At 45.0% G+C, this 27951-nt stretch overlaps 1 protein-coding gene across 5 annotated transcripts in view; it reads right to left on the bottom strand.

Annotated features, from left to right (window-relative positions):
- Window positions 1–27951, bottom strand: part of LOC144504089 (aldehyde oxidase 1-like) — a 190488-nt gene that overhangs the window by 54126 nt on the left and 108411 nt on the right. For all 5 annotated transcript variants that reach the window (XM_078229257.1, XM_078229258.1, XM_078229259.1 and 2 more), the window contains 6 exons: window positions 24998–25124; window positions 21191–21313; window positions 16852–16945; window positions 11608–11732; window positions 6349–6482; window positions 1600–1687 (listed from right to left, as the gene is read on the bottom strand). In XM_078229257.1, the coding sequence (XP_078085383.1) occupies window positions 1600–1687; window positions 6349–6482; window positions 11608–11732; window positions 16852–16945; window positions 21191–21313; window positions 24998–25124 (691 nt within the window). The remainder of the gene's footprint in view (window positions 1–1599; window positions 1688–6348; window positions 6483–11607; window positions 11733–16851; window positions 16946–21190; window positions 21314–24997; window positions 25125–27951) is intronic.

Genomic DNA, 27951 nt, shown 5'->3' with positions numbered 1-27951 from the left:
AGGGAGAGATTTTGTCGTTGCACCAGTTCACCAGATTCTCTATCTCATTCCTGTCGTCTGTCTCGTCATTGTTTGAGATCTGACCCATTAAGGTGGTATCATCAGCAAACTTGAAAATCAAGTTGGAGTGGAATTTGGCCATGCAGTCACAGATGTATAAAGAGTATAGTACGGGACTGAGGACATAGCCTTATGGGGCACCGGTATTGAGGATGATCATGGAGGAGGTGTTGCTGCGTATCCTTACTGATTGTGGTCTGTGGATTAGGAAGTTCAGGATCCAGTTGCAGAGGGAGGAGCCAAGCCCCAGGCCACGGAGTTTGGAGATGAGTTTCGTAGAAATAAGGGTGTTGAAGGCTGAGCTATTGTCAATAAATAGGAGTCTGACACAGATGTCTTTGTTATCTAGGTGTTCCAGGGTTGAGTGCAGGGCCAGGAAGATGACATCTGCTGTGCACCTGTTACGGCGGTAGGCGAACTGTAGTGGATCCAGGCAATCCAGGAGGCTGGAATTGATGCGTCCCATGACTAACCTTTCTTCCTAACCATGACTAATTCACCTACATGTGAGGCATTCCTAGCTGATAAAATAAACTGCTTCGCTAAATATGAAAGAAATGCAATCTACAAATAAGCTTATTTTTTTAAATTACGATGTGGGGTACCAAGACTCACCTCATTACACAGTACTTTTACCAGCCTCCCTCTAGTGGCAGAAGCTGATCGTACAGTTAGCAGTTACCTGCACTGACCACTTTTTACCACTAGATGGAGACCAGGACATAGTATGAGTTCTTCAGTGGAGCCAGAAGCAGGAGTGGGAAACCACTGAAGAACAGACGAGTCCTCAGGTGAGAACAGAGGCGGGAGGCAAGGAGCGAGTCAGCAAGGCAGAGGAGGTGAAGTTGGCAAGAAGTGGAGGGTAGTCGGCAAGGCCAGTAGAAGCAAGGGATGGGGAGGGAGAAAGAGGGTGGTTTTCAGTCCATTGTGGAGTTTGACTTGAAGCTGGTGTACTTGGTCACTGCCTTTGTCCCTTCTGACATGGCATGCTTGGCCAATAACCCGGGCAGCAGCAGGCACATGGTGATCTGGATCTCCTGGGAGTTGATGCTGAGCTTGTAATGGGCCAAGCAGGAAGCCTCACCCGCGATGCGCTCGAAAATATCGTTCACGAACAATGCTCATGACCTTGGAAGGGATGCCAGTATCAGGGTGAACCTGCTTCATCACTTTGTAGATGTAGATGGGGTAACTCCTTCCTTGACTTCACCACTTCTTCCCGAGCTTTGCTGCTGGTTTCTGAATGACTTTCCTCACTCCCTCTTGGGAGCTGGTTTCTTATCCTCAGGTATCATATTTTACACATAGAAATGAGGGACTGAGGGTGAAGGTGCAGCACCGTGGGAAATGTTTTGTGAGCAGCGAGGCCACAGAAGAGGAAGTCTGTGGCAAATGATGTGAAAGTAAAACTGATAATGTTAAATTCATGTATTTACATTAATATTAACAATATTAAAGTGAAAGAACATTACGTGAGTCAACGTTAAGTGAGAACTTACTTTACACTTGGAATCTACAATTTAGCCTGTTTGTTCTGACCTTGTATCTGCCGAGGAATGGATGACGACCCCCGCTGATCAGCATGTCCTCGCCTCTCTCCAACACACACCGTACTGAGCAGCCTGTCCTGCAGCACACAGAGAGCCACCTCTAATCAGATATTTACTCGTGACTCAGAGCAAATGTTATACAGGCCTTTAATATCTACTCAGCTCACTTTTATGTGGATTTCTCTCCCTTACCACACTGGTTAAAGTTCTATAGCTTGATTACTGTGTAAAAAACATAGAAAATAGGAGCAGGAATCCCCCTAACCTACACATCTTGTGACACCAAGGGGCATTTTAGCATGGACTCAGGAAGTGTTATGGAAGACCCTGTCAAAGGCCGGCTGTCTGGAGAAATTCATCAACATCCTCTGACCCCACCATGACAAGATGTTGCCAACAGTTTCTCCCGACAGAAATAAGACAGAACCTTCGAGGTCAAGTCTGGAGTCAAGCAGGGATATGTCATCACCCCCACCATTTTTTCCAGTTCCATCACTGCCATCCTTCACCTTGTCATAAACAAGCTTCCCAGTGGAGTGGACATGTTTATGTGATGGACGGTTGAAATCCAAGAAGAAAGCAACACTGACATCGCTTGTGGAACTTCACTATGTGGTTCACAGTGCATTCTCTCAGAAGAGAATCTCCAAGCCATGGTTGACACCTTCACGGAAGCATACCGAAGAATCAGTCTCAGCCTCAACCTCACAAAGACTCAAGTCCTTTATCAACCCACCACAGGCAAGATCCATTCTTTCCCTCCATCAAGATCAACAGAGAAACCCTCCCAACTGTGGCACATTTCCCCTACCTGGGGAGCCATCTCTCATCTCAGGCTGACATTGATGCAGAGATCCAACATTGTAACCAATCCACAAGCACCGCCTTCCGACACCTAAGGATAAGTGTTTATGATAACCGCAACTTTCGTGCTGACTCTAAAATCCTTGTGTACAAGGCAATCATCTTCCCAACTGTTCTCTACGGCTCAAAAACATGGACAACGTACAGATACCCCTCAAGACTCTGGAAAGATACCATCAACACGATCTGAGATGGATTCCCTGCATCGGCTGGGAGGACAGGTGTACTGACATCAATATTTCCTGAGGGAGCCAAGATCACCAGCTTCGCGGCCATGATCATCCAAAACCAAATCAGCTGGATCGACCATGTGCTTAAGATGCCAGAGTCCGAACTACCAAAGCAAATCTTCTACTCCAGCTCACGGAAAGCTTCCGAACAAGAGAACAAAGAAAGCATTTCAAAGACACCCAGAAGGTTGACCTCAAGAAACATAACATAGACCTTAACTCCTGTGAGACCCTTTCTCAACAGAGGCCTACTTGGAGGAACTTCCTGATTGAATGGCATAATTCTTTGAGGCCACCCAATGGCAAGTGGAGGCCTGGGGAAGAAGCCTGAGAAAGGAATGCTGGAGATCTAGAGTCCAAGGACCGAACCCACCTCCCAGAAACACATGGCAAGTGTGCAGTCGAAGATGCAGCTCAAGGATCAGGCTCATTAGCCACACAAGGACCCACAGAACCCATGACCAGTAACATGGAGTTCCTTAGGTGGATAATTATACTCATTAGTGATAGATTGCTGAAGAAGGATACGGAAAGGTTTACAAGCATGGACTATGTAAACTGTCCTCATAATTTAAATCTGTATCCCAAGAGTTATGGAGTGATGAAGAGTGTAAATGCGCTTAAGAGGAACTAGGTTAAGGAAATTTGGGCCTTAAAGACTGGGCCTGTGACAGATGTTGAGGGAAAAAGAGACTTGACCTTGCCCTCACCAAATTACCTGCCATAGATGCACCGGTTTATGACAACATTGGTAGGAGTGAACGCTGTACAGTTTTTGTGGCGACAAAGCCCCATCTTCTACTGAGGAAACCCTCCACTATATCATGTGGCACTACCACTGTACTAAAAGGGATAGATTCAGAACAGATCTAACAGCTCATAACTGGACATCCAAGAGTTGCTCAGGTCGGTCAACAATAGCAGCACAATTGTATTCAATCACAATTTATAAACTCATGGTTCTGCATATCCCTCACTCTACCATCACCATCAAGCCAGAAGACCAATTCTGGTCAACAAGGAGTGTATGCCAAGAGAAGCACCTAAAAATGAGGTACCCACTTGGTGAAACTACAACCCCAAGACTAAATGTGTGCTAAACAAGTGGCATGCAAGAGATGGAGGAAAGTGATTCCACAGCCAATGATGACTATCCCTCTATCCTGAAGTCAAAAGTTCAGGTGTTCTCTGATAATTGCCTGGTGTTCAGTATCATTCGCAACTCCTCAGATATTGAAGCAGCTCTGCCAACAGCAAGACCTGGGCAACATTCAGGCCTGGGCTGATGAATGGCAAATAACATTTGCACGTCACCAATGCCAGGCAATGAACATCTTCAACATGAGATAATCTAACCATCTCTAGCCACCAGTTGGGTGAAATGGCTTGATTCTGCACTGTAGAATCTATGTAATTCTATCAGACAGCATCTTCAAAGAGGAACAAAGACAAATCTTAGTTCAATCAAAGCCATTTGGACGTACAGACCACTTCTGGTGATGCCATTGTAAAATTTCCCCTTCCCTCATTGAGTGATGAAAGCAAGGCATCATCAAACTACTGAGGCAAGTACAACAGTATAGGTAAAGCTTCCTCTACACTGTACCATCAAATACTGCTGATGCAGGTACAACACAGGTTAGATAGGGTAAAGCTCCATCTACACTGTTCCATCAAACACAGCTGAGGCAGGTACAGCAACAAAACATAATAACATTATAAAGGATTGCAAAGGACTTCACAGGAACATGAGAGAGCAAAATCTGACACCAAGCTACATAAGGAGATATCAGAACACCTAACCAAAGGCTTGGTAAAAGACAGAGTTTAAGGAGCATCTTAAAGGAGGAAAGAAAGTTACAAAGGCAGAGAGGTATAGAGAGGAAGTTCCACAGCTTGGGACCTTGGCAGATGAAGGCATTAAAATTGGGCATGCTCATGATGTCAAAATTAGAGGAGCAGATATCTCAGAGGTCTGTAGGACTGGAGAAAATTACAGAGATGCAAGGGAAAGCCTTGGCAAGAGAGGATTTGAAAATTAGCGATAAGAACTCTAAAATTGAAGCGTTGCTTAACCTGTAGCTAATGTCGGATAGCTTAGAGAAGGGTGATGAGTGAATGGGACTTCTGAGTTGGGACACAGGCAGTAGAGTTTGAATGATTATCAAGGTTAGAATATGGGATGGCAGCCAGCGCAGTATTGGAATTGTCAAGTGTCTAGGTAACAAAACATGGATGAAAGTTTCAGTAGCAGCTGAACAGAGGGAGATGGAGTCAGGCAATGTCACAGAGGTGAAAATAGGCTGTCTGAAGTGATGGTGTGATGACTAAATAAAGCTTGTTTGATATTATTCCATCAAACATTCCAGGACAGGTGCAACACATTAGATACAGAGTAAGTTCCGTCCACGTTGTTAGTCGAAAGAGCTGATTCTATTGTATCATTGTGATGTATTTTTCCAATTCCTAATTAAGCATGTCGTGAATTTGCTGAGTGAAGTTACAAACGTGGTGACTAATGATTAATTTTTAGTACTATAGTTTTCTTCCATTTCTCTACGACATTTAGAGCTGGGCTCATTTCACACTGGACCCCATTAGAGAAATTTCAAATAAACAGAGATTTAAGACACTAATAAAACTACTAGCACCAAGTGAAATGGCTTAAGATCAGACTAACAGAGATACTATCTGCATAATGAAACAAATACCCACAGTAAGAGATTTAAACAAGTAAGAGATTTGAACAAGTAATCCTGATTTAGACATGTATCAAATCAAATCAAATCAAAAGACCAATTAAATCCCATGATGTCAGAGAGTAGAATGTACGGGCAGCACGGTGGCACAGTGGTTAGCAGCGCTGCCTCACAGCGCCAGGGATCCGGGTTCAATTCCAGCCTCAGGTCACTGACTGTGTAGAGTTTGTACATTCTCCCCATGTGGGTTTCCTCCGGGAGTTCCAGTTTCCTCCCACAATGCAAAGATGTGCGGGTTAGATGGATTGGCCATGCTAAATTGCCCCTTAGTGTCAGGGGGACTAGCTAAGGTAAATGCATAGGGTTATGGGGATAGGGCCTGGCTGGGATTGTGGTCAGCGCAGACTCGATGGGCCAAATGGTCTCTTTCTGCACTGTAGGGATTCTATGGAATGTTATATGACTAAGGTATATGACAACTGATAACAATGATTGATTTGTACTAATGATGACTGGTTCATAACTAAAGGGAAGGCAGGAAAAGCGAACTTGAAAATGTATAATTGTCCTGTCTGATGTATTGTAACTTTAGAGTGGTTTTGGAATGCTCAGGGCCTTCTCTCAGAGAGGTGTTGGACTGCCCATTGTTACCTCTCCCAACGACCGTTGGTCAAATAAAGAGACATCTTTATTTGTACAACCAGGATACTGACTTCGCGAGTCTTTGCATTAGCTGAAGTTTCGGCATTACTTAGTCTCCGAAAAACCCCGCAACAGACCCACACACAGCCACTCATCTGAGGAGTCTGATCCTGTCAGGTTGTGCTGGACTCAAACCTAGTGTCCAGAGGTGAAAGGTCAAAGTTTGACCTGAGTATATTAGTGACACTCCTGCACAACAAACAGCCTACACGAAACAAAACTCCAAGCTAGTGAACCACTTACTTGTGAGCTGCCACTGCTGCGATTGCTGCTATTTTGCTGGCTTTTGCCACCTTTCCACCAAAGGCACCACCAATCCTTTTGACACGGACCGTGACTCGATTGAATGGAATCCCCAGCACATCTGCAACTACTGTCTATCAGAAGAAGCAAAACTTATCAACAGGTCTACAAATCCAATTTCTTTACAGATCCAACTGGAGGTGGTTCAATTTTAACTCCTGAACAAGAATGCAGCTTAGCAATTAAGGGTTGCTATCTCTGCTCAGATAGTTTGGATCATGTTGAGATCAAAAAGGAGGATGTATTGGGGCTCTTGAAAAACATTAAGGTAGACAAGTCCCCAGGGCTTGATGGGATATACCCCAGAATACTGAGAGAGGCAAGGGAGGAAATTGCTGGGGCCTTGAGAGAAATCTTTGTATCCTCTCTGGCTACAGGGGAGGTCATGATGTGGAGATGCCGGCGTTGGACTGGGGTAAACACAGTAAGAAGTTTAACAACACCAGGTTAAAGTCCAACAGGTTTATCCGAAAGCTTGTGTGTCTTTTGCTACCAAATAAACCTGTTGGACTTTAACCTGGTGTTGTTAAACTTCTTACTACAGGGGAGGTCCCAGAGGGTTGGAGAATAGCCAGTGTTGTTCCTTTATTTACGAAGGGTAGCAAGGATAATCCAGGTAATTACAGGCTGGTGAGCCTTATGTCAGTGGGAGGGAAATTATTGGAGCAGTTTCTTCAAGACAGGATTTACTCCCACTTGGAAATAAGTGAAAGGCAACATGATTTTATGAAGGGGAGGTCGTGTCTCACCAACTTGATCGAATTTTTCGAGGAAGTGACGAAGATGATTGATAATTGTAGGGCAGTGAATGTTGTCTACATGGACTTCTGTAAGGCCTTTGACAAGGTCCCTCATGGCAAACTGGTACAGAAAGTGAAGTCGCACGGGATCAGAGGTGAGCTGGCAAGATGCTCGGTCATAGAAGACAGAGGGTAGCAGCGGAAAGGTGCATTTCTGAATGGAGAGTTGTGACGAGTGGTGTTCCTCAGGGATCAATGCTGGGACCTTTGCTGTTTGTAATATATATAAATGATTGAGGAAAATGTAACTGGTTTGATTAGTAAGTTTGCGGACGAACAAAGGTTGGTGGATTTGCAGATAACGATGAGGACCGTCGGCGGATACAGCAGGATATAGATTGGCTGGAGACTAGGGCACTACCAGAAGGATGTGGAGGCTTTGGAGAGGGTACAGAAAAGATTTACCAGGATGTTGCCTGATATGGAGGGCATTAGCTATGAGGAGAGGTTGGAGAAACTTGGTTAGTTCTCGCTGGAACAACGGGCGACCTGATAGAAGTCTATAAGATTATGAGAGGCATGGACAGAGTGGATAGTCAGAAGCTTTTTCCCAGGGTGGAAGAGTCAATTACTAGGGGGCATAGGTTTAAGGTGCGAGGGGCAAGGTTTAAAGGAGATGTACGAGGCAAGTTTTTTTACACAGAGTGGGTGCCTGGAACTCGCTGCCGGAGGAGGTAGTGGAAGCAGATACGATAGTGACATTTAAGGGAAGCCTTGACAAATACATGAATAGGATGGGAATAGAGGGATATGGTCCCCGGAAGGGTAGGGGGTTTTAATTCAGATGGGCAGCATGGTCGATGTAGGCTTGGAGGGCCAAAGGGCCTGTTCCTGTGCTGTAATTTTCTTTGTTCTTGTTTACTTCAACCAGTCAAAAGCCACCTATCGCCAATATTTTACAGTTAATAAATGAAAGAGTTCAAAGAACATTAAAAAATCACATTATATTTCAGTGTGGCTCAATGGTTTCTCTCCTGAATTTTTTTGCAGCCGTGTTTAATTCTCATTATCTTAAGGAAAATCCTGGAGAGTTTGTAACCCAGCAAGTAGTTGGGTTTAGATGCAGAAAGGCATGGTTGATTTTAACATGTCTCTTGCTAACTTCCTGATCAAAAGGGCACAGGAGGTCTATGTGAAGTGGTTATCTGACCTTTGGAGACACCTACACAGGGATACAATACCCAGTAGAAAGAGAATCCCAAACAGGGAAATTTCAAGGCATATAGAAGCCTAAGGTTGTCTTGTAAAGCCTGGAGTATCAATCCTATTTCTCCTGACCCACAAAGAAACCAAAAACTGATCATGTAGAAATCTCATCTTGCCTATTCTGGCCCTGAATTCAACTCCCAAAAATGTTTTGGTTTGAAGTCAGCACTGTGCCCAGCTTCCTGAGAAGGGGGAGGGCGCTGGGATACCTCTGGGAGGGTGGGCACTGAAAGACCCTGGAGAAAGGAGTAGCTGAGAAACCCTGGAGAGGTGAACCACTGGAAGACCCTGGAGAAGGGAAAGCGCACTGAAAGACCCCAGAGAAAGGGGGAGCTGAGATACCCTAGAGAGATTGGCACACTGGAAATCCCAGGGAGGGGGAAGTATTGGAAGACCCAGAGAAAGAGGAACAGAGAGAATCCAGAAAATGGGCAATGGAAGACCCTTATTGACTAATTGAAGAGTTAAAGGCAACAAGATTCAGTTGTATCCGTCCTTTTGTGCTGTATTGAAAAGTTCCTTGTAAGTTTTAGCAATGAAATGCAAGCAAACAATAAAGCTGTAATCAGTCTGAAAGTAAGACAAGCCACAGAAAAGAAAAAATAGTAAGAGTGAAAAAAAATTGAATAAACTTCACCAAGAACTACAGCAAATAGAAAATGTGGGAAAACATTGTGACCCATAATCAAATGAGAAGCAGCCCAGCTTTATCTAAGCTAGAAAAGAAACAAGCACTGTGAAAAAGATTGGAAGTAGTGCAACATTCACCATCAAGTGGTGAAGGAACTGGAGTTAGAGCATGAAGATGTGAATAAAAGGTAAAAAGAGTTGAAAGAAAAAGACGTGCAAAACTCAGCAACAGAGGTCATATCATGGAAATCGAAGGCCAAGGAAATCCCATGTAATTGATGTTATTAAGTTGGTGATGGTTGTGAGAACTGCTAGTCAAAGAGTGAAACGCATCAAAGATTTGATCCAGGGCGCTCATGTAGGACATCATGTATCATCTACTGCAAGAGTTGCCATTCTATTGAAGCAGAAATCAGAACAGAAGTAACATTTACCGAAGCCATTATTGGGAATTCTCTAGAAATTCACCTGAACGATTGAACTACCAGTCGGATGGAAAACACAAATGAGCTTGAGAAACATTCTGCAGAGAGGCAGAAACTGTCCGGTGTTCGAGGGTGCTGTGGAGGACATAGCCATGGACAGACCAAAAGGGAGAAAAGAATTGTTGAACAAGTTAGAATTGTTTAATTAAAAGATAAGAAGGAAAAAATGTTGTTAGAAGGCAATTGGAAGAAATGGAAGAAATCAAACATAAACTGAATGAATTGCAAAGTGCTCACCTATCACCATACCTTCCAAAAGATTGGTTGGTGCGGAAGAAGGAGGAAGAGATGGATCATATGATAGAAAAATACAAGAACCAGTATGACATAATTGTCGATGAAAAAGATGCCAAATTGAAATGCGAGGAAGAGAAGAAACTCTATGACACAACCTAAGTACCAGAAATAGAGTGCCACAGGCATTTTCTTCACAGGTGACAAACTGAGATTGTGTGCGAACTGTCAAGACGTAAGACTGTGTTGTATTGCGATGATCATACCTGCATGCACTGTAGAGTACAGTGTGTGACAAAGAAAAAGATCAATGCAGAATTGGAGAGTGACACTGTCCGCAGAGTAAAGTATATAGTCTTTGGTCAGCGCAAAGTCCAGGACAGAACTTAGAAAGCAGCAAGCCTGTATGGAAGAATCTCATGCATGACCATATTTGGAACTGCGCATATTTGAAACCTACTACTTGAAGTACGTTAAATGAAAGCCTCAAGATCTGTCCATTGAACAATTGTTACATCAATTTGCAAATGTCTGACTTGTGTCTATAATCATTTATCCGCAATGTGGGTTGAGTAAGTCAATTTTGAAGATTGTATAAGAAAGTTAAAGGGGGAGAGATGTGCGTGTGGTATCTGTCTCTTTAAGACAGTACAGCAATAGAGGGTCACCTGACTTGAGGGACCAATGGAAACCGAGAGTGAGTGTTCACACCAGAGGGTGGAGTCCTCTCTCAACAGAATCTTCTGGATGCATGGAGTAAATATGTAGAACTGGGCTCTGCCCCAGTGCAGCCTTTAGAACATAGAACAGTACAGCACAGTACAGGCCTTCGGCCCTCGATGTTGTGCCGAGCTTTGTCTGAAACCAAGATCAAGCTATCCCACTCCCTATCATTCTGGTGTGCTCCATGTGCCTATCCAGTAACCGCTTGAAAATTCCTAAAGTGTCCGACTCCACTATCAAAGCAGGCAGTCTATTCCACACCCCAACCACTCTCTGAGTAAAGAACCTGCCTCGGACATCCTTCCTGTATCTACCACCATGAAACTGTGCTGCATAAACCTCCTGTACCTACGTTTCTCTATTTTAAAATATCTTCCTTGTTCCAAACAAGGTCTGAAGCTTCTCTTAATAATTCCAGATGCTGGCCACACAAAATATATAACAGGACCCACATTCCAAACGAGAGTCACCACCCTCAGGAGAGTAAGGGAGAAAAGGAGATGGAAAGAAGAGCAGAGCAGGGATATAGTTGACTCTCAAAGATTGGGTGATTGATACAATAAATATCCTGAAGAGTGAGCAAATATTTTACAAACAGCATGGCTGAACATTGGCTTAATGCTAACTTAAATTGGCTCTTGGTCCAGTTCCTCAAATGTTTTGCTGGTTTTTTTCTTCCATTCCCTATTATTCCTGTTTTTTTCCCCTTTTGTCTTGCTAGTAGTTACCCTGGTAATAGTGGTAACCCTTCCAAATGGATGTCTCCGTGCACACATGAAAGCCTGAGTAGAAAATGACCATGGCAGGTGAAGATAGATAACCTGATAACCCTGGTCTTCACCTCACCCTGACGCCTTTGCTCATTTGTACTTGCTGCCCATCTGGATTACTGGTTATCAAGAATTGGAAATCTGACTGACCTTCCTGTCCCTAGTCCAGGAACCAAATGGCTGCAGCTGCTGATATCCATTGTTCAAGGGAGGAATGTTACCTCTGACAGCAGCACTACAACCAGCAAAAATAGATCTTTCCCTTGTTAAATTGTTAGAACACAAACTGCTATGATTCACCTACAGTAATGAGGGTAGTAGCCTAGGGCAGGTTGAATTATAATGACTTACCTGGGCATTTTTTGGATGCTGGATTGAGCAAATGATTTCGATTTCTCCATCCTCACCTTTAGGAATGACAAGGACATTATGGGTTTCCATGTAGAAGTGTTCCTGGCCTCCAATATGGATTTGTCCTGTAAATAAAAATGTTGGGATACAAACATGTGAACATACAAAATAGGAACAAAAATAGGCCATTCAGCCCCTCAAGTCTTCTCCGCCATTCAATAAGATCATGATTGATCTGTTTGTGTTGAGTTCCACATTCCCATTTACGCCTAATAACCTTTGCTTCCCTTGCCTAACAAGAATCTATCTACCCAGCCTTAAAATTATTCAGTGATCCCACTTCCAGCGCATTCAGTGGCAGAGAGTTCCAACGTCGCACAACCCTCAGAGAAAAAAATTCTCCTAACCTCTGTCCTATAAGGGTGACCCCTAATTCTGGACTTACCCACAAGAGGAAACATCCTTTCAACATCCCGGGATATTGGGTTCATGTCACACTATCTGTAATCCCCATAGTTTGCCTGGACTTGCAGAGTCTCACTGGCTGTCCTGTCTGGAGACAATACACATCTCTTTAACCTGTCTTAATGCTCTCTCCACTCACATTGTTTATACCTTTAAGACTTGATTAGCTGTAAGTATTCGCATTCCAACCATTATTCTGTAAATTGAGTTTGTGTCTTTATATGCCCTGTTTGTGAACAGAATTCCCACTCACCTGAAGAAGGAGCTTAAGGCTCCGAAAGCTTGTGGCTTTTGCGACCAAATAAACCTGTTGGACTTTAACCTGGTGTTGTTAAACTTCTTACTGTGTTTACCCCAGTCCAACGCCGGCATCTCCACATCATGAAATCACCATGCCAGGGGTGATCATCAGGTATGCCAGGCCTTGAAGGGGCATCCGAGGGGAGAATGGCGAGGTCAATCCCTTGCTCCCAGCCCAAGCCCACTTCCTGGGGGTTCCTCCCTCTGCAGCCCTGGCAGCAACAGAGGGTACATGGGCACTTGACTTACCTCCTTGACCCTCTCAGGTCCCAAGGGGCCAGGCCATGGTGTTAGTGCCAGATTCAGTGCACTTTTGGCAATGCCAAGGCATGTGGCCTAAAGTGGGGCCTGAACAGGAGTTGGAAGAGGGAGATGAGGTTCTGAGGAGGGAGGTAGGCTGATTGGGAGTCTCAGGGGGGAGGAGGGCTGAATAGCAGGGTCTGGAGGGGAGGAGTGGACTAAGTGAGGGGAGTCTGAGGGAGCCTGGGAGGAAGGTTGGGTCGAGTCACCCTCATGCCTGCATGGTGTGGGATGGTGTGACCCATTAGTGTGACTCATTATTTGAGTGGTGGGTGGAGGATGTCCCTCTTTGCTGAGGGATTGGTGGTGATATCCTTGATTCTAGGGGTTCAGCATGCCAGGTCCACACTGGTCATGGCCACACCAAAGCCCGCCCGGTGCATTTCCCTTTGGAGAGACGGGTGAATGGCGGGGCGGTCAGTGAATGGGCCGCCAAGCCCGCTAATTGTATTAAAATTGACTGATTTACATAATTATCGGATTGCCTGCCCTATGGGCTAAAACCTGATCAGGGCTGACAGGGCAGGCCGGGATCATCGTGATGAGTGCCAAACCCATTTTTTGCCTGATTGTCCAGGCTATCGCAATTCCCACTGGCAGCTCGCGAGCCAGAAGTATCCCCCCCCTTATTTACTGAAAAGTGCACAGATCCAGAGTGGTTGGTTTTACCACAACCCATTATTTAAGTTTAGTTTATTTGTTAGTGTCACAAGTAGGCTTACATTAACACTGCAATGAATGTTACTGTGAAAATCCCCTAGTCACCACACTATTCACAGACATCTTCAACCTCTCTTTACAACAATCTGAGGTCCCTATCTGCTTCAAGAAGATGACCATCATCCCGGTACCTAAGAAAAGCCAAGCAGCGTACCTTCAGGATTATCGGCCGGTGGCTCTGACATCCATCATTATGAAGTGCTTCAAAAGGCTAGTCATGACACAAATCAATTCCAGCCTCCCAGACTACCTGGATCCACCACAGTTTGCCTACCGCCGCAACAGGTCCACAGCAAATGCCATCTCGCTGGCCCTGCACTCAATCCTGGAACACCTAGATAACAAGGACACCGATGTCAGACTCCTATTTATTGACTACAGCTCAGCCTTCAACACTATTATTCCCACGAAACTCATATCCAAACTCCCTGGCCTGGGCCTTGGCACCTCTCTCTGCGACTGGATTCTGAACTTCCTAACTCACAGACCACAATCAGCAAGGATAAACAACAACACCTCCTCCATGATCATCCTCAACACCGGTGCCCCACAAGGCTGTGTTCTCAGCACCCAACTATACTCCTTATACACCTGTGACTGTGTGGCCAAATTCCTCTTCAATTCAATTTTCAAGTTTGCTGACGACACCACCGGAGTGGGTCGGATCTCAAACAATGATGAGACAGAGTACAGGAATGAGACAGAGAATCTGGTGAACTGGTGGGGCAACAATAATCTCTCCCTCAATGTCAACAAAATGAAGGAGATTGTCATTAACTTCAGGAAGCATAAAGGAGAACATGCCCCTGTCTACATCAACGGGTACGAAATAGAAATGGTCGAGAGCTTCAAGTTTTTAGGTGGCCACCAACAACCTGTCCTGGTCCCCCTATGCTGACACTATAGTTAAGAAAGCCCAACAACACCTCTACTTTCTCAGGAGACTAAGGAAATCTGGCATGTCAGCTATGACTCTCACCAACCTTTACACCATAGAAAGCATTCTTTCTGATTGTATCACAGCTTGGTATGGCTCCTGCTCTGCCCAAGACCGCAAGGAACTACAAAAGGTCGTGAATGTAGCCCAATCCATCACGCAAACCAGCGTCCCATCCATTGACTCTGTCTACACTTCCCGCTGCCTCAGCAAAGCTGCCAGCATAATTAAGGACTCCACGCACCCGGACATTCTCTCTTCCACCATCTTCCGTCAGGAAAAAGATACAAAAGTCTGAGGTCACGGACCAACCGACTCAAGAACAGCTTCTTCCCTGCTGCTATCAGACTTTTGAATGGATCTACCTTGCATTAAGTTGATCTTTGTGTACACGCTAACTATGACTGTAACACTACATTCTGCACTCTCTCGTTTCCTTCTCTATGAACGGTATGTTTTGTCTGTATAGCGCGCAAGAAACAATACTTTTCACTGTATGTTAATACATGTGACAATAATAAATCAAATCAAATCAAATCCAGCACTGTTTGGACACAGAAGGAGCTCCGGGTGCTCTGGATTCCTCCCAGAGTCCAAAGATGTGCAGGTTAGGTTGTTTGGTCATGCTAAATTGCCCCTTTGTGTCAGGGGGATTAGCAGGGTAAATACCTGGGGTTATGGGGATAGGGCCTGGGTGGGATTGTTGTTGGTGCAGGCCTGATGGGCTGAATGGCCTCCCTCTGTGCTGTCAGGATTCTATGATTCTGTAAGTCAAAAAATAAGAAACGTGCCCAGTTTCACACTTCCCCTGATCGTACCAGCCCTGTTTTGCCGGTGAAATCGGCTTCTTGCGCAGAAAGGGTGCAAAGCCAATTTCAATATTGACGACATTATTTGCATGTCATTAGTTCATCACAGATGTCATCGTCCAGGCTCACTTGAACTTAACTGCTCGGTGGTCAAGCTTCTTACCAGCGAGAATCACAGTTGGTCTCCACCAGTGTGAAACCAGACATGATGGCCTCACCGGGGCGAATCGGAGGCCATTGAAACCTCCGGGTGGTCAGGGGCAGAGCTGGGCAGTGCCCATGGGCAGTGGCACCCTGGCAGTGCCCACTGGGTCCACAACTGTGCCAAGGGCAGTACCAAAGGGGTGGGACTTGAGTGGGGATGGAGCTTGAAGGGGGTGGAGCTATGAGGGGGGAGGTAATAGGAGCTCCACAGGTGTGGGAGAGGGAACTTTGCCAGGGTGTCGAGCGGGGAGGAAGGGAGCTCTGCAAGGGTGGTGATCGGGCAGAAGAGAACTGTGTGGACAGGGGTGATAGGGGAAGGGGGGGAACTCTGCAGACGGGGTTGATTGGTGGGTCATTTGGCAGATGGGAGGGGCAGATTGGTACAGGAGGTGATGAGTGGGGTAGGGGGTTAGACAGGTGCAGGGGGCAATTAGTGGGGAGCGGGAGTAGGGGAAGGTGGAGGCAAGACCAGCAAAGGGGGCGATCGACATGGTGTTGTGGGGGTGGAGAGCAGTCCGTGGGGTAAGTGAAGTCTGGGGCGGCAGGAGATCTCCTAGTACCCGCACAATGGTGCCCCAAGAGCTCACAACCAGCTTCAGTTTCTGCCTCCCCCCCCCCCCCCCCGCCCCCCTCACCAAAGTGAGCCCTTCCCCCGGCTGGCAAAAATTACATCCTGGTATTTGTTTTGCACCAAGTGCCATAAGATTGTGAATCGCAGCTCGCTGAAAAGACTGGCGCCATTCCGTCCTGTTTTCTCGCTCGTTCGGCACTTAGAATTTTTTTCGTAAGATTGTGCCCAAAGTATTTGTTTCATATTCTCTTCCATTTCCTTATTCCCCATTTTATGTTTTCCTGACTTCGACTTTCATGGGCTCACATCTGTTTTTGCTAATCTTTTCCTTTTTACATGCCCATAGAAACTTTTACAATTTTTTTAATGCTTCTCATTAGTTTATTCTCATTCTATTTTTCTTTTCTTAGTCTTTTTCTCAGTATCCATGGCAGAATGCTAAAATGCTTCCAATCTTCAGGCTTGTTTTTTTTTGCTAATGTCACGGAAAATCGCAGACACAGACCACCGTCCCATAACTATGCAGTGGTTCAGTTTCGAGGAGATGTCTTAGAGGCTGAAGCCAGTTAGGCTTGGATAACTGTATACAAAGATACTTGCGCACTACAACCCACCACAGCCTCTAACTCACCAAAGGAAAAATAGCCACTCAGTCAAAAATATAGCAGTTCATTTCCTGGTCCCGCCTGGCATGGGAATGTTCATGAGCGGAACAGACAATTTGACAGACCATTTAGAGGTCCGTTGACCTCAGGTGAAAATTACCAGTTCTGGGTAAGCATGACCAGAAAATCCTGCCCTTAGCCAGTGAACCTCAGTATGATTACAGCTTGAAACAGTCCTATTTTATAAATGGAACATTGTTACAAAAGTTAAAATGCTGTTTGTGAATAATCACGTTGTAACAATCTATCGAGCTGTGCAATCTTTAACTGTACCTTCCAGCTGTTGGTCAACTTTTTCAAATGCAGCATCAACATTTCCATTCTCCAGTTTCCTCCGGCCAAAAAAGGACTTGTGCTGAATTGCATCCTAAGGACAGATGTTAAAAGCACAGACATTTATTTACCTTCCATTACAATTGGGTATTCTATATGAACTATGGAGATTGTATCATAACAGGCCCAAACACAGCTGTTCTTCAAATTATAGAGAACATTGACCTCTCCTCATGCAATCAACTACAATCTGAGATCCTCGTAAACCTAGCTCCCACTGTGTTCCCTTACCCAACTCTCCCCCAAACCTCTCTGTTTCCCTCACTCCATTCCTCCGAAACCTCCCATATTACTTCCTACCTCACTCTCCCCAACCTCCCACTGTGCTCCCTTGCACCCTCTCTGCCCCCATATCTCTCACTGTGTTCCTTCACCTAATTCTACCTCCAAACCTCCCTCTGTGTTCCCTCACCCCACTTTACCTCCAAACTCCCTCTGTGTTTCCTCATCCCACTCTGTTTTCAAACCTCCCACTGTGTTCCCTCACTCCATTCCTCATAAATCTCCTACCATGTTCCCTCGCCCCATTCTTCCCAAATCCCCTACTGTGCTTCCTTATACCACTACAAAATCTCCTGTCTTATTTTTATGATCAGGTTTATTTGGTAGCAAAAGCCACACAAGCTTTCGGAGCTCTAAGCCCCTTCTTCAGGTGAGTGGGAATTCTGTTCACAAACAGAGCATATAAAGACACAGACTCAATTTACATGAATAATGGTTGGAATGCGAATACTTACAACTAATCAAGTCTTTAAGAAACAAAACAATGTGAGTGGAGAGAGCATCAAGACAGGCTAAAAAGATGTGTATTGTCTCCAGACAAGACAGCCAGTGAAACTCTGCAGGTCCACACAACTGTGGGGGTTACAAATAGTGTGACATGAACCCAATATCCCGGTTGAGGCCGTCTGTGTCTTTATATGCTCTGTTTGTGAACAGAATTCCCACTCACCTGAAGAAGGGGCTTAGAGCTCCGAAAGCTTGTGTGGCTTTTGCTACCAAATAAACCTGTTGGACTTTAACCTTGTGTTGTTAAATTTCTTACTGTGTTTACCCCAGTCCAACGCCGGCATCTCCACATTATTTTTATGATGCAGGACTGACACCATCAATGTAAACTAACTTTATTAAAAATATATTTTCTAATCATGAACACATAAATACAAGGCATCTGCAGCTTTGTTCCAACCTTCTCTAACATGTGTTACCTGACTTTCAACTGCACATGCAATATAGAGTGTACCATATAGTATCTAATTTTGGGGTCCACAATCAAAACCACCTATTATCTTGATATTTTCAAAAAACACTTCAGACTATTTTCTGTTAGAACAAATTAGACTGAGATCATATTCTACTCAAGTACACAGTCTCTTATCCATTCTTTCACACTCTGTTTTGACCAGTCTGTTTTGTCTTTTCCTCATAGCTGTATCTCAGTATTTTGTTTACAATTCTTCCACTGGATGTTCTGAACAGTGACAGAGATGATTTTGAAGGACAAAGGGTCTTCTCCGGCTCTGTCACTTTCACTCCTTAGATAGTTTTCAGAACTCTCAGACTTTGTCTGGTTATCTGTTGCTTCACTGGTGGATTCTGGTTCTTGATTTTTCAGCCCCACTTTCAGAGCAGGGTCATTCTTTATTTTCCATAGGAATTTTCAGTTTCTTTCTCCTCTACTGCCATCCATTTGGAGTCTGCACCTTGGTTCTCCTTCCTTCTGAATCCACTTCCTGAAATCCAGTAGGGCTAGGTAGAGGTCTCTTCCATATATGTTCACCTTCGTCAACAGGTGTTTTAAGGTCCACCATTCCATTGGATTGTGGTTCTTGGGGACTTGACGCAATGTGGCAAAACTCCTAGTCCTATGCAAATTTGCAAATCTCAGTGCCTGTGAATTGTGGACCATTGTCTGAGATGAGTATTTCAGGTCTTTTTTATGCATTCTTGGGACATGTGCATCACTGGCTGGCCAACATTTATTGCCCATCCCTAGTTGCCCTTGAAATGAGTGGCTTGCTAGGCCATTTCAGAGGGTAGTTGAGAGTCAACCATATTGCTGTGGCTCTGGAGTCACATGTAGGCCAGTCCAGGTAAAGACAACAGATTTCCTTCCCCAAAGGACATTAGTGATATCTGTCATGGTGAGCAAAAATTGATTTCAAATTACTTATTACAGTGATGCTCTTACTATCCTTTCTCAGCAGCACAGACTAAAAACTCTTTGAGTAATAATCTACTTCTAGTAGGTATACACTGTTGTTAAATGTGACCAAGTCCACTCCAATTTTCTGCCGGGCCTCTGTGGAACACTGTATGGTTGAAGGGATTTACTGTACTTTTGGCACATTGCACACACATTCACCATTTCTGTGATTTGTGCTCCCATTCCAGACCAATACATTGCATCTCAGTCTCTTCTCCTGGAGGTTTCTATGCCAAGGTGACTTTAATATCTGCGTTGCAGCATTTTTTTTCCCTCAGTGTTGTAGAAATTATTACCTTTTCTCACTTGAAAAGTATTCCCACGGTTACATGAAGTTCCTCACTAAAGTTCCAATACTCTTGTGTAGCAAAAAGGTTTCCGCTCCAATGTGTGGGACAGCCAGTTGGCAAGTTGCTGTTGTTCTTGGTCACTTCCGGATCTCACCCAGTTTGGCCACAGGTAAGTTCTTTGTCAGCATGTGAACCTGTGCTTCCATTTCTTTCTCCTTCTTCCATGATTGGTAGGTATGCACATGACAGAGTGTCTGTGATATACATTTCTTTGCCTGGTTTGTGTTTAACTGTGACCTGGTACTTCTGCAGATGGAGCAGAAATATTTGGATTCTTGGTGGTGCACAGTTCAGGAGTTTTTTAAGTAAAACTTCCAAAGGTTTATGATCAAACTCTATCTCCAGGCCTTTACCATAGACAAACTGGTGGAAGCGTTCTCGGACAAACACAATTGCTATCATTTGTTTCTCTATTTGGGCATAACACTATTGTGTTTCAATCATTGCCTTTGACCTGTACGGTACTGGTGCTTCATCTTGCAAGAGGACAATTTCCAGACCGGCTTTTGAGGCATCCACTGATATCTTGATTGGCTGACTGACATCATAATATTTAACCCTGGTGTCTGGGTCTCTTTAGACTGGTCAAAACTCCTTGGTGAATTTTTTCACAGTGCCATTCCACATCATTTTGTAGACGTTCTCTGAGAGTTGCTGTCAGGTCTGACATGATTTGGAGATGCCGGCGTTGGACTGGGGTAAGCACAGTAAGAAGTCTCACAACACCAGGTTAAAGTCCAACAGGTTTATTTGGTAGCAAATACCATAAGCTTTTGGAGCACTGCTCCTTCGTCAGATGGAGTGGATATCCACTCCATCTGACGAAGGAGCAGTGCTCCGAAAGCTTATGGTATTTGCTACCAAATAAACCTGTTGGACTTTAACCTGGTGTTGTGAGACTTCTTACCAGGTCTGACATGTGCAGAATGAATTTTCCAAGTTAGATTACCATGCCAAAAAATCTTGCCTTCTTGAACCGCTGCTGTCCATGTGGCATAAATAAAGCCACGATGCTGATTGGAAGGATGTTCCAAGATATTGACCAAGTGATAGTGAAGGAACAGCAATATAGTTCTAAGTCAGAATGAGGCGTGGCTTGGAGGGAAACTTGCAGGCAGTGGTGCTCCCATATTCTGCTGCTCTTGTCCTTCTGGGTAGTATAAAGCCCATCCTTTCACAATTACCCTCCAATAACACCTTTCACATTCCTTGCCCTCCAATTACTCACAATCAACTAAATGACTGGAATCAACTGTCTGACTCTCATGGATTGCATATGGAATAACAAGTACCTGGGAGTGAGTGGCAGGCTGGCATATAATTAGAGGATTTGGGTGGATTTTATAGAAAATAACGGCTGCCCATGAGTGAGTTATAGGCTGTAATCTAAGGGACTTGGTGGTCTATAGATAACTCCTACTCAGGAGTGAGCTACTTATTGGAAACTAATCGAGAGGTTCAGATAGGTCATTTATAATAAGAGAGTGAATTACAGGCTGGACTATAATTCAGGGTTTTGGGTGGTTTGTAGAATAATAGATATCCAGGAGTGAGTTACTGGATGGAACGTAAACATGACGGTCAGATGATTTATGTATCTATGGAATTTTACACTTCAGAGCTATTTTATTGGATGTGAGGTAGTTTGGGATTTCCTGTAATTGTCTATGTTAATTGGAGTCCATTTTTTCTATCTTTTCCTCCTGTCCTTTCGAGCACAAACCTCCAAAGTGAGGATAAGAGGTTCCAGATCTTCATATATTATTTTCACAGCTGCAGCTGCCATCTTGGCGCACACCTGGTTGTTGGCAACAATTCCGCAAATGATGTGTCCCACACAGGTTACCTGTAAAGTGGAATAGAGCATGTTAAGGGCATGAACTGAGTCCAGAGGGTGTCAGTGTTCTCAAAGTATAGCTGTGTGCAGAAACTTTGCAACTGCCTGACCCTCAGCATCAACCCCAGAAGGTGTCTCCAGGCAGGTTGCTGTCTCAACAGGGGATCAGTATAAATATTCATTTAAAAGGCATAAATTAATCAACAACAGTCAGCAAGCATTTGTTAAGGGAACGTTATGTCAGAGTAAAGGAAAAACAGATGATGCTGTAAAAACTTGGCAGGCCTGGCAGCATCTGTGGAGAAACAGAGTTAATGTTTTGAGTGCAATATGACCTCTTCATAGACTCTGTAGGGTACAGTACTCGACCCTTTGGTTTTTGTTATAGATTTAGACTTAACTGTAGGGAACATAATTGCATAGTGGTTAGCACTGCTTCTTCACAGTGCTAGGGACCTAGATTCAGTTCTGACCTTGGGTGTCAGTGTGGAGTCTGCACGTTCTCCCCATGTCTGCGTGGGTTTCCTCCAGGTGCTCCAGTTTCCTCCCACTGTACAAAGGTGTGCAGGCTAGGTAGTTGGTCATGCGAAATTGCCCCTTATTGTCCAATGGTGTGTATGTTTGGTGGATTAGCCATGGTAAAAACGCACGGTTATGAGGACAAGGCGGATGGGAGGGTCTGGGTGTGATCCCCTTTCAGAGAGTCGGTGCACTGTCGATGGGCCAAATGGCCTCTTTCTGCACTGTAGGGGTTCTATGATCAAAAACTGCAAGTTAAACAAAAAAAAGGCAATGTTGCTGATAGTGACAAAGAAAGTTGGAGACTTCAGGAAGATATCAGTGGAGTGGTCAGGTGGGTGGAAAAGTAGCAGATGGAATTCAATCAGGAGAAATGTGAGGTAATGGTTTTGGGAGGCAAACAAGGCAAGGGAATAGACCATAAATGGCAGGATATTGAGCAGTGCTTATGGAATGCTGGTCCACAGAACCCTGAAGGTGACAGGACAGGTAAATAAACTGGTTAAGAATACATATGCGGGGTGATCTTACCTCCTCGCCCCGCAGGCCCATGGGTGGGTTGAGCCGGTAAGATCGTGAAAGCCGAAAGCTTGCGCCTGATTTCTTACCTCTCATGATCTACCAGCACCAGATATCCCAATATTTAAATCACATTTAAATGTGATTCAAATATTATTAGTGAGCCTGGGACACAATTGTCCGGGCTCACCTGCCTCTGCGGCCTAGCCAGGGAAGGTCCTCTCAGCGAAGATCACGTATGGTCCCCATCAACAGAGCCAGACATGATGGCCTCACTGGTCGAATTGGAAGCCATTGAGGCCCCCCCCCAGGAGGCTTGGGGAAGAGGAAGTGCGCTGGCACTGCCAGCCTGGCACCCTGGCCATGCTAGCCTGGGACACTGGCAGTGCCAAGGGAGTGAGGCCTGAGGGGAGCAGGGCCATACTGAGGGTGGGCCATTCGGTTGGGGGGGGTGCGCTGTGCACTCTGCAACAGCGATTAGTGGGCGGGGAGGGGAGACACCACTGCGCACTCTGCAGCAGCGATCAGTGAGGGGGACCGCTGCCCTCTGCAACAGTGATCGGTGAGGGGGTGTTAGTGATCAGTCTGGGGGGACGTTTGTGGTGATCTGTCCAGGTGGGGGGGTTGGCGATCAATCCAGGTGCAGGGGATGGCAATTGTTCCAGGCAGGGGGGTGGTGATCAGTCAGGACAGGGGAGATGGCGATCATCCGCAGAGCCCCGCGGCAGCGGGGAAGAGGTGGTGATCAGCCAGAAGGCCAGTTATAGCTGAAAGAGACTGTGACAGATTCCTCTGCTCAATGAGCACAGAAATCTGTACATGCGCAATTGCACCCTCTGCTGCTATATGCTGGCTTTTGGGAGATTTAGGTCCACCCACTCCCTCTGCTGGCGGATTCCAAGTTTCACAAGATTTTTTTGACAAAGTCAGGTAAGATTCCATTTTTAAGATGCCCAAAAACAAGGCACAAATCTCTCCCGTTTTCACGTTCATTCGGGACTTCGAATTTTTTTGGTAAGATCGCCCACGCAGTTTTTTTTTCCCTTTTGTAGCCAAGGCATACAATGTAAGAACGGGGCAGTTATATTAGAAATGCTTAAACACTCATTAGGCTGCTGCTCGGCTACTGCATATAGTTCTGGTTACCACATTACAAGAATCATCTGATCACACTAATGAGGATACGGGGGAGATTTGTGAGGATGCTGCAAAGAATGGAGAATTTAACTATGAGGAAAGATTGAATTGGTTGGGGTAGGACTGTTTTCTTTGCAATAGAGGAGGCCAAGTGGAGATATAATTGAAAATTAGAAAATTATGAGGAACTCAGATGGGGTGGATCAGAAGAACATAGTTCCCTCAGCAAAGAGATTGATAAACAGATTTAAAGTATCTGACAGAGGATTAAAGTGGAGTTGAGGAAAAACTTTTCAACACTAATGTATTGGGTATCTGGAACTCACTGACTGAAAGGGTGGTAAATGAAGAAACCTTCATTACATTTAAAATCATTTGGATATGCACTTGAAGTACTTTTACCTAAAGGGCTATGGCTCGAGAATTAGAAAGTGAGATTAGGCTGAAGGGCTCTTTTTCACTGGCACAGGCAAATGAGGCAAGATTCTCTGGTCTCCCTTTCCTGCCGGCGGGAGGTGGCGTGTTGTTTGCTAGCGGCAGGATTCTCTGGTCCTGCAGCTGTCAATAGGGATTTCCGTTGATGTCACCCCACGCTGGCGGGAAATCCGCCAGAGAATTCCGGCTCTTGGCTTAATTGGCCTCCTTCTGTATCATAGGATTTCTACGTTTCTATGTCCGGGAGGAAGAAACAATTGGGAAGGAGGTAGGAGGGGTTAAGGAGGTGATCAGGGTGTCGATGAGGATATTCAGAAGTGAGTGGAATCATCCAGATGAAAAGATCAGAAGGGAGGGAGAGATTGGAAGGGAATGATCAGAGGAAGAGGCGTGATAAGACTGGAGGGGGAAGATCGAGAAGGAGGAGTAGATGAGGGGTAGATCAAGAATCAGGTGAAAGATTCATGATGTGGAGATGCCAGCATTGGACTGGGGTAGGCACAATAAGAAGTCTCACAACACCAAGTTAAAGTCCAACACGTTTATTTGGTAGCACAAGCTTTCGGAGCACTACCCCTTCATCAGGTGAGTGGAGAGTTGGATCTATATATTCCCTGTTTGTGAACCCAACTCTCCACTCACCAGATGAAGGGGCAGAGCTCCGAAAGCTTGTGCTCCCAAATAAAGCTGTTGGACTTTAACCTGGTGTTGTGAGACTTCTTACTGTGAAAGATTCAGGAGAGAGTGATCGGGTAGAAGGAGTGTTCAGAGGGAGAGGGGATCAGAGAGAGGGAAAGACCAAAGGAAAGGAATGTAGATGAGAAAGGATTAATGAGATGATAGACAGGGAGGGGAGATAAGGAGGAAGGGGGAGATAAGGAGGAAGGGGATGATTGGGGGGATTGGAGAAAATTTGGAGCAAATGTTTTGCACATCACTAGGGTTAACTTCTTTGCAGAATTGTGCTTATGTCAATACAACAGTAGTGGCATCAGCCAGGGCTGATTTAAGTGTAATTTTATTAGGAGAATAATAAACATAACCCAGTCTGATAGAGGGATTGAATAAAGATGCAGAATTTACCTCACTCATACAAAAAATCTCCTCCATATCAAACGGCATGTTAACTTTATTTTTCCCTGGAACATCCTGAACAGTAATGATGTCAACAACGCCGGGGAGTTTCAGTGCCTCTACTGCATCAATTGACCTGGATCATAAAGTGAAGTAAACATGGAGTCAGCATATAAATTACGGTGCTTAAGAATATATGAAATAAGAGCAGGAGTATAAATCTTGGTTCCAGACTCTCTGGGCAGGGGAAGCAGTCTCTCCATACCTATACTCAGTCTAAGTCCCCCTTGCAGGGGTGGGGGAGATGCTGTTTTGAAGATTTGTTGCAGACTCGATGGGCTGAAGGGCCTCTTTTTGCGGTGTATGGATTCTATGGTTCTATTCTAATGTAGCAAAGCCTTTTACAATTGCTGCATGATTCCCTTTGTACCCCAACCCCTTTGCAATAAAGGCCAACGTATAATTTGCATTCCTAATTCCTTGTTGCACCTGCATGTTAACTATTGTGGTTTGTGTACCACCCAAATTCTATTGAACACCAACATTTAATAGTTGTCCACTGATTGAAACTTATTGATGTGGAGATGCTGGTGTTGGACTGGGGTAAACACAGTAAGAAGTCTCACAACACCAGGTTAAAGTCTAACAGGTTTATTTGGTAGCAAAAGCTACTAGCTTTCGGAGCGCTGCTCCTTCGTCAGGTGGGAGTTCTGTTCACAAACAGAGCATATAAAGACACAAACTCAATTTACAAAATAATGGTTAGAATGTGAGTCTTTACAGGTAATCAAGTCTTAAAGGTACAGACAATGTGAGTGGAGAGAGGGTTAAGCACAGGTTAAAGAGATGTGTATTGTCTCCAGCCAGGATAGTTAGTGAGATTTTGCAAGCCCAGGCAATTCGTCGGGGTAGTGTGACATAAACCCAAGATCCCGGTTGAGGCCATCCTCGTGTGCGGAACTTGGCTATCAGTCTCTGCTCAGCGGCTCTGCGTTGTCGTGTGTCGTGAAGGCCGCCTTAGAGAACGCTTACCTGAAGATCAGAGGCCAAATGCCCATGACCGCTGAAGTGTTCCCCGACAGGAAGAGAACACTTGCCTGGTGATTGTCGAGCGGTGTTCATTCATCCGTTGTCATAACGTCTGCATGGTCTCCCCAATGTACCATGCCTCGGGACATCCTTTCCTGCAGCGTATCAGGTAGACAATGTTGGCCAAGTTGCAAGAGTATGTACCGTGTACCTGGTGGATGGTATTCTCACGTGAGATGATGGCCAAACATGGGACACAGCGGAAAGAGTACCCTTCGTCGTCCAGTACTTCCCCGGAGCGTAGAAGCTACGACATCTTCTCCGGAGCCTTCAACATGTCATTGATGAAGACAAACATCTTGCCAAGGCCATGCCCACATCCTCACTTCTTGCCTTCAAGTAACCGCACAACCTCAAACAGACCATTGTCCGCAGCAAACTACCCAGCCTTTAGGAGAACAGTGACCACGACACCACACAACCCACAACCCTGCCACAGCAACCTCTGTAAGACGTGCCGGATCATCGACACGACCTGTTGGACTTTAACCTGGTGTTGTGAGACTTCTTACTGAAACTTATTGGGCCAGATCTCCTGATCCTCCAGATCAGGAGCAGGGATGCACTGAGCTGCTGATGTATGTCGAGACCCTATGGTGTCCTGGTGCATCACATGCCTTGGAAGTTTAAACTCCCCTTGGGCTGCCCCAAATCCTCGGCAGAAGTTTCTTCCACTGATCTCAGTGTTGGCAACGTAACCTAGATGTGCCTTAGTCATCTGGATACCTACCCTAAAATTGTTACTCTGTTTAATCTATGGCATAACTCAGTATCCCAATGTCTACTGTAACCCAACCCACCAATCCCACACCCACAAACACCCCTCCAATTCAACTACTAACCACTCCCCCACCACCACCCACCCCCCCCCCCCCCCCCGCACCCAACCATCCTGTGTTAGAATGGAACCAGTGACAAATTTGTATTGGATGTAATATGACCAATGGGAATAAGATGTAAGGGTCAGCTGACCCAGTAAAACATGGAACCAATCACAGAGTGATATAAAAGTTAGCTGACCAACTGATTCACTATAAATAAGGAACTATGTAGAATTGTGGGTAGCTTGGAGTGGCCCAGGGCAAGGCCCCAAGTTTGGAGTAATGATGTTTCTTTATTAAACCCTTTTTTGATTTATAAATTGGTGTAAGTTTTGTTGTTGTTTCATTAGCTGCATTTTGAAGAGTTCCTTCTGAAGAAACATCCTGTGTGACTACCTAACGCTGACCCAACTACCTACTCTCATCCCATCACCCACTCACTCACTCATCCAACCACTCACCCACTTACTCACTTAATTCAACCACTCAATCAACCACTCATCTGCTCACTCACTCATCCATCCACTCACTTACCAAGACGCCCACTGAATCACCCACTTACCAACTCACTAACCCCACTGGAAGACTGGAGACCTTTAAGAATTTACCTGAATATGGCAGCTGTCGTAAAAAGATGGTGTTCTCTCCTCTGTTCCTCTTTGTCAGTGTTATCTTTGAATTGCTGCAAGGAGGCTTTGATATTTTAGCCGAGATAGGAAGTCCCAGCCTAAAGTTCTCAAAAGGCAATCTCACAATGATCTCTATAGTCAGCAGCAATGTAAAGAGCATTGCCACCGATTGGAAGATCTGGCCCATTATTTATGCCTATTCTTCCTATCAAACAGAACAACCTTGTTTTTAAAAATCCTTTTCAGGGATGTGGGCGTTGCAGGCTTGGCCATCATTTATTGTTCATTGGTAATTGCCCTTGAGAAACTGGTGGTAAGCTGTGGATACATCCACAATGCTGTTAGGGAGGGAGGTCCAGGATTTTGACCCAACCACTGAAGAAACAAAGATCTGGCTCCGAGTTAGAATGGTTTGTGGCTTGGA

The sequence above is a fragment of the Mustelus asterias genome, chromosome 14 (assembly GCF_964213995.1).
Source record: "Mustelus asterias chromosome 14, sMusAst1.hap1.1, whole genome shotgun sequence".
In the NCBI taxonomy this organism is placed as follows: Eukaryota; Metazoa; Chordata; class Chondrichthyes; order Carcharhiniformes; family Triakidae; genus Mustelus; species Mustelus asterias.
The sequence above is the reverse complement of the archived record's forward strand: the minus strand, read 5'-3'. Positions and strand labels throughout refer to the sequence as shown.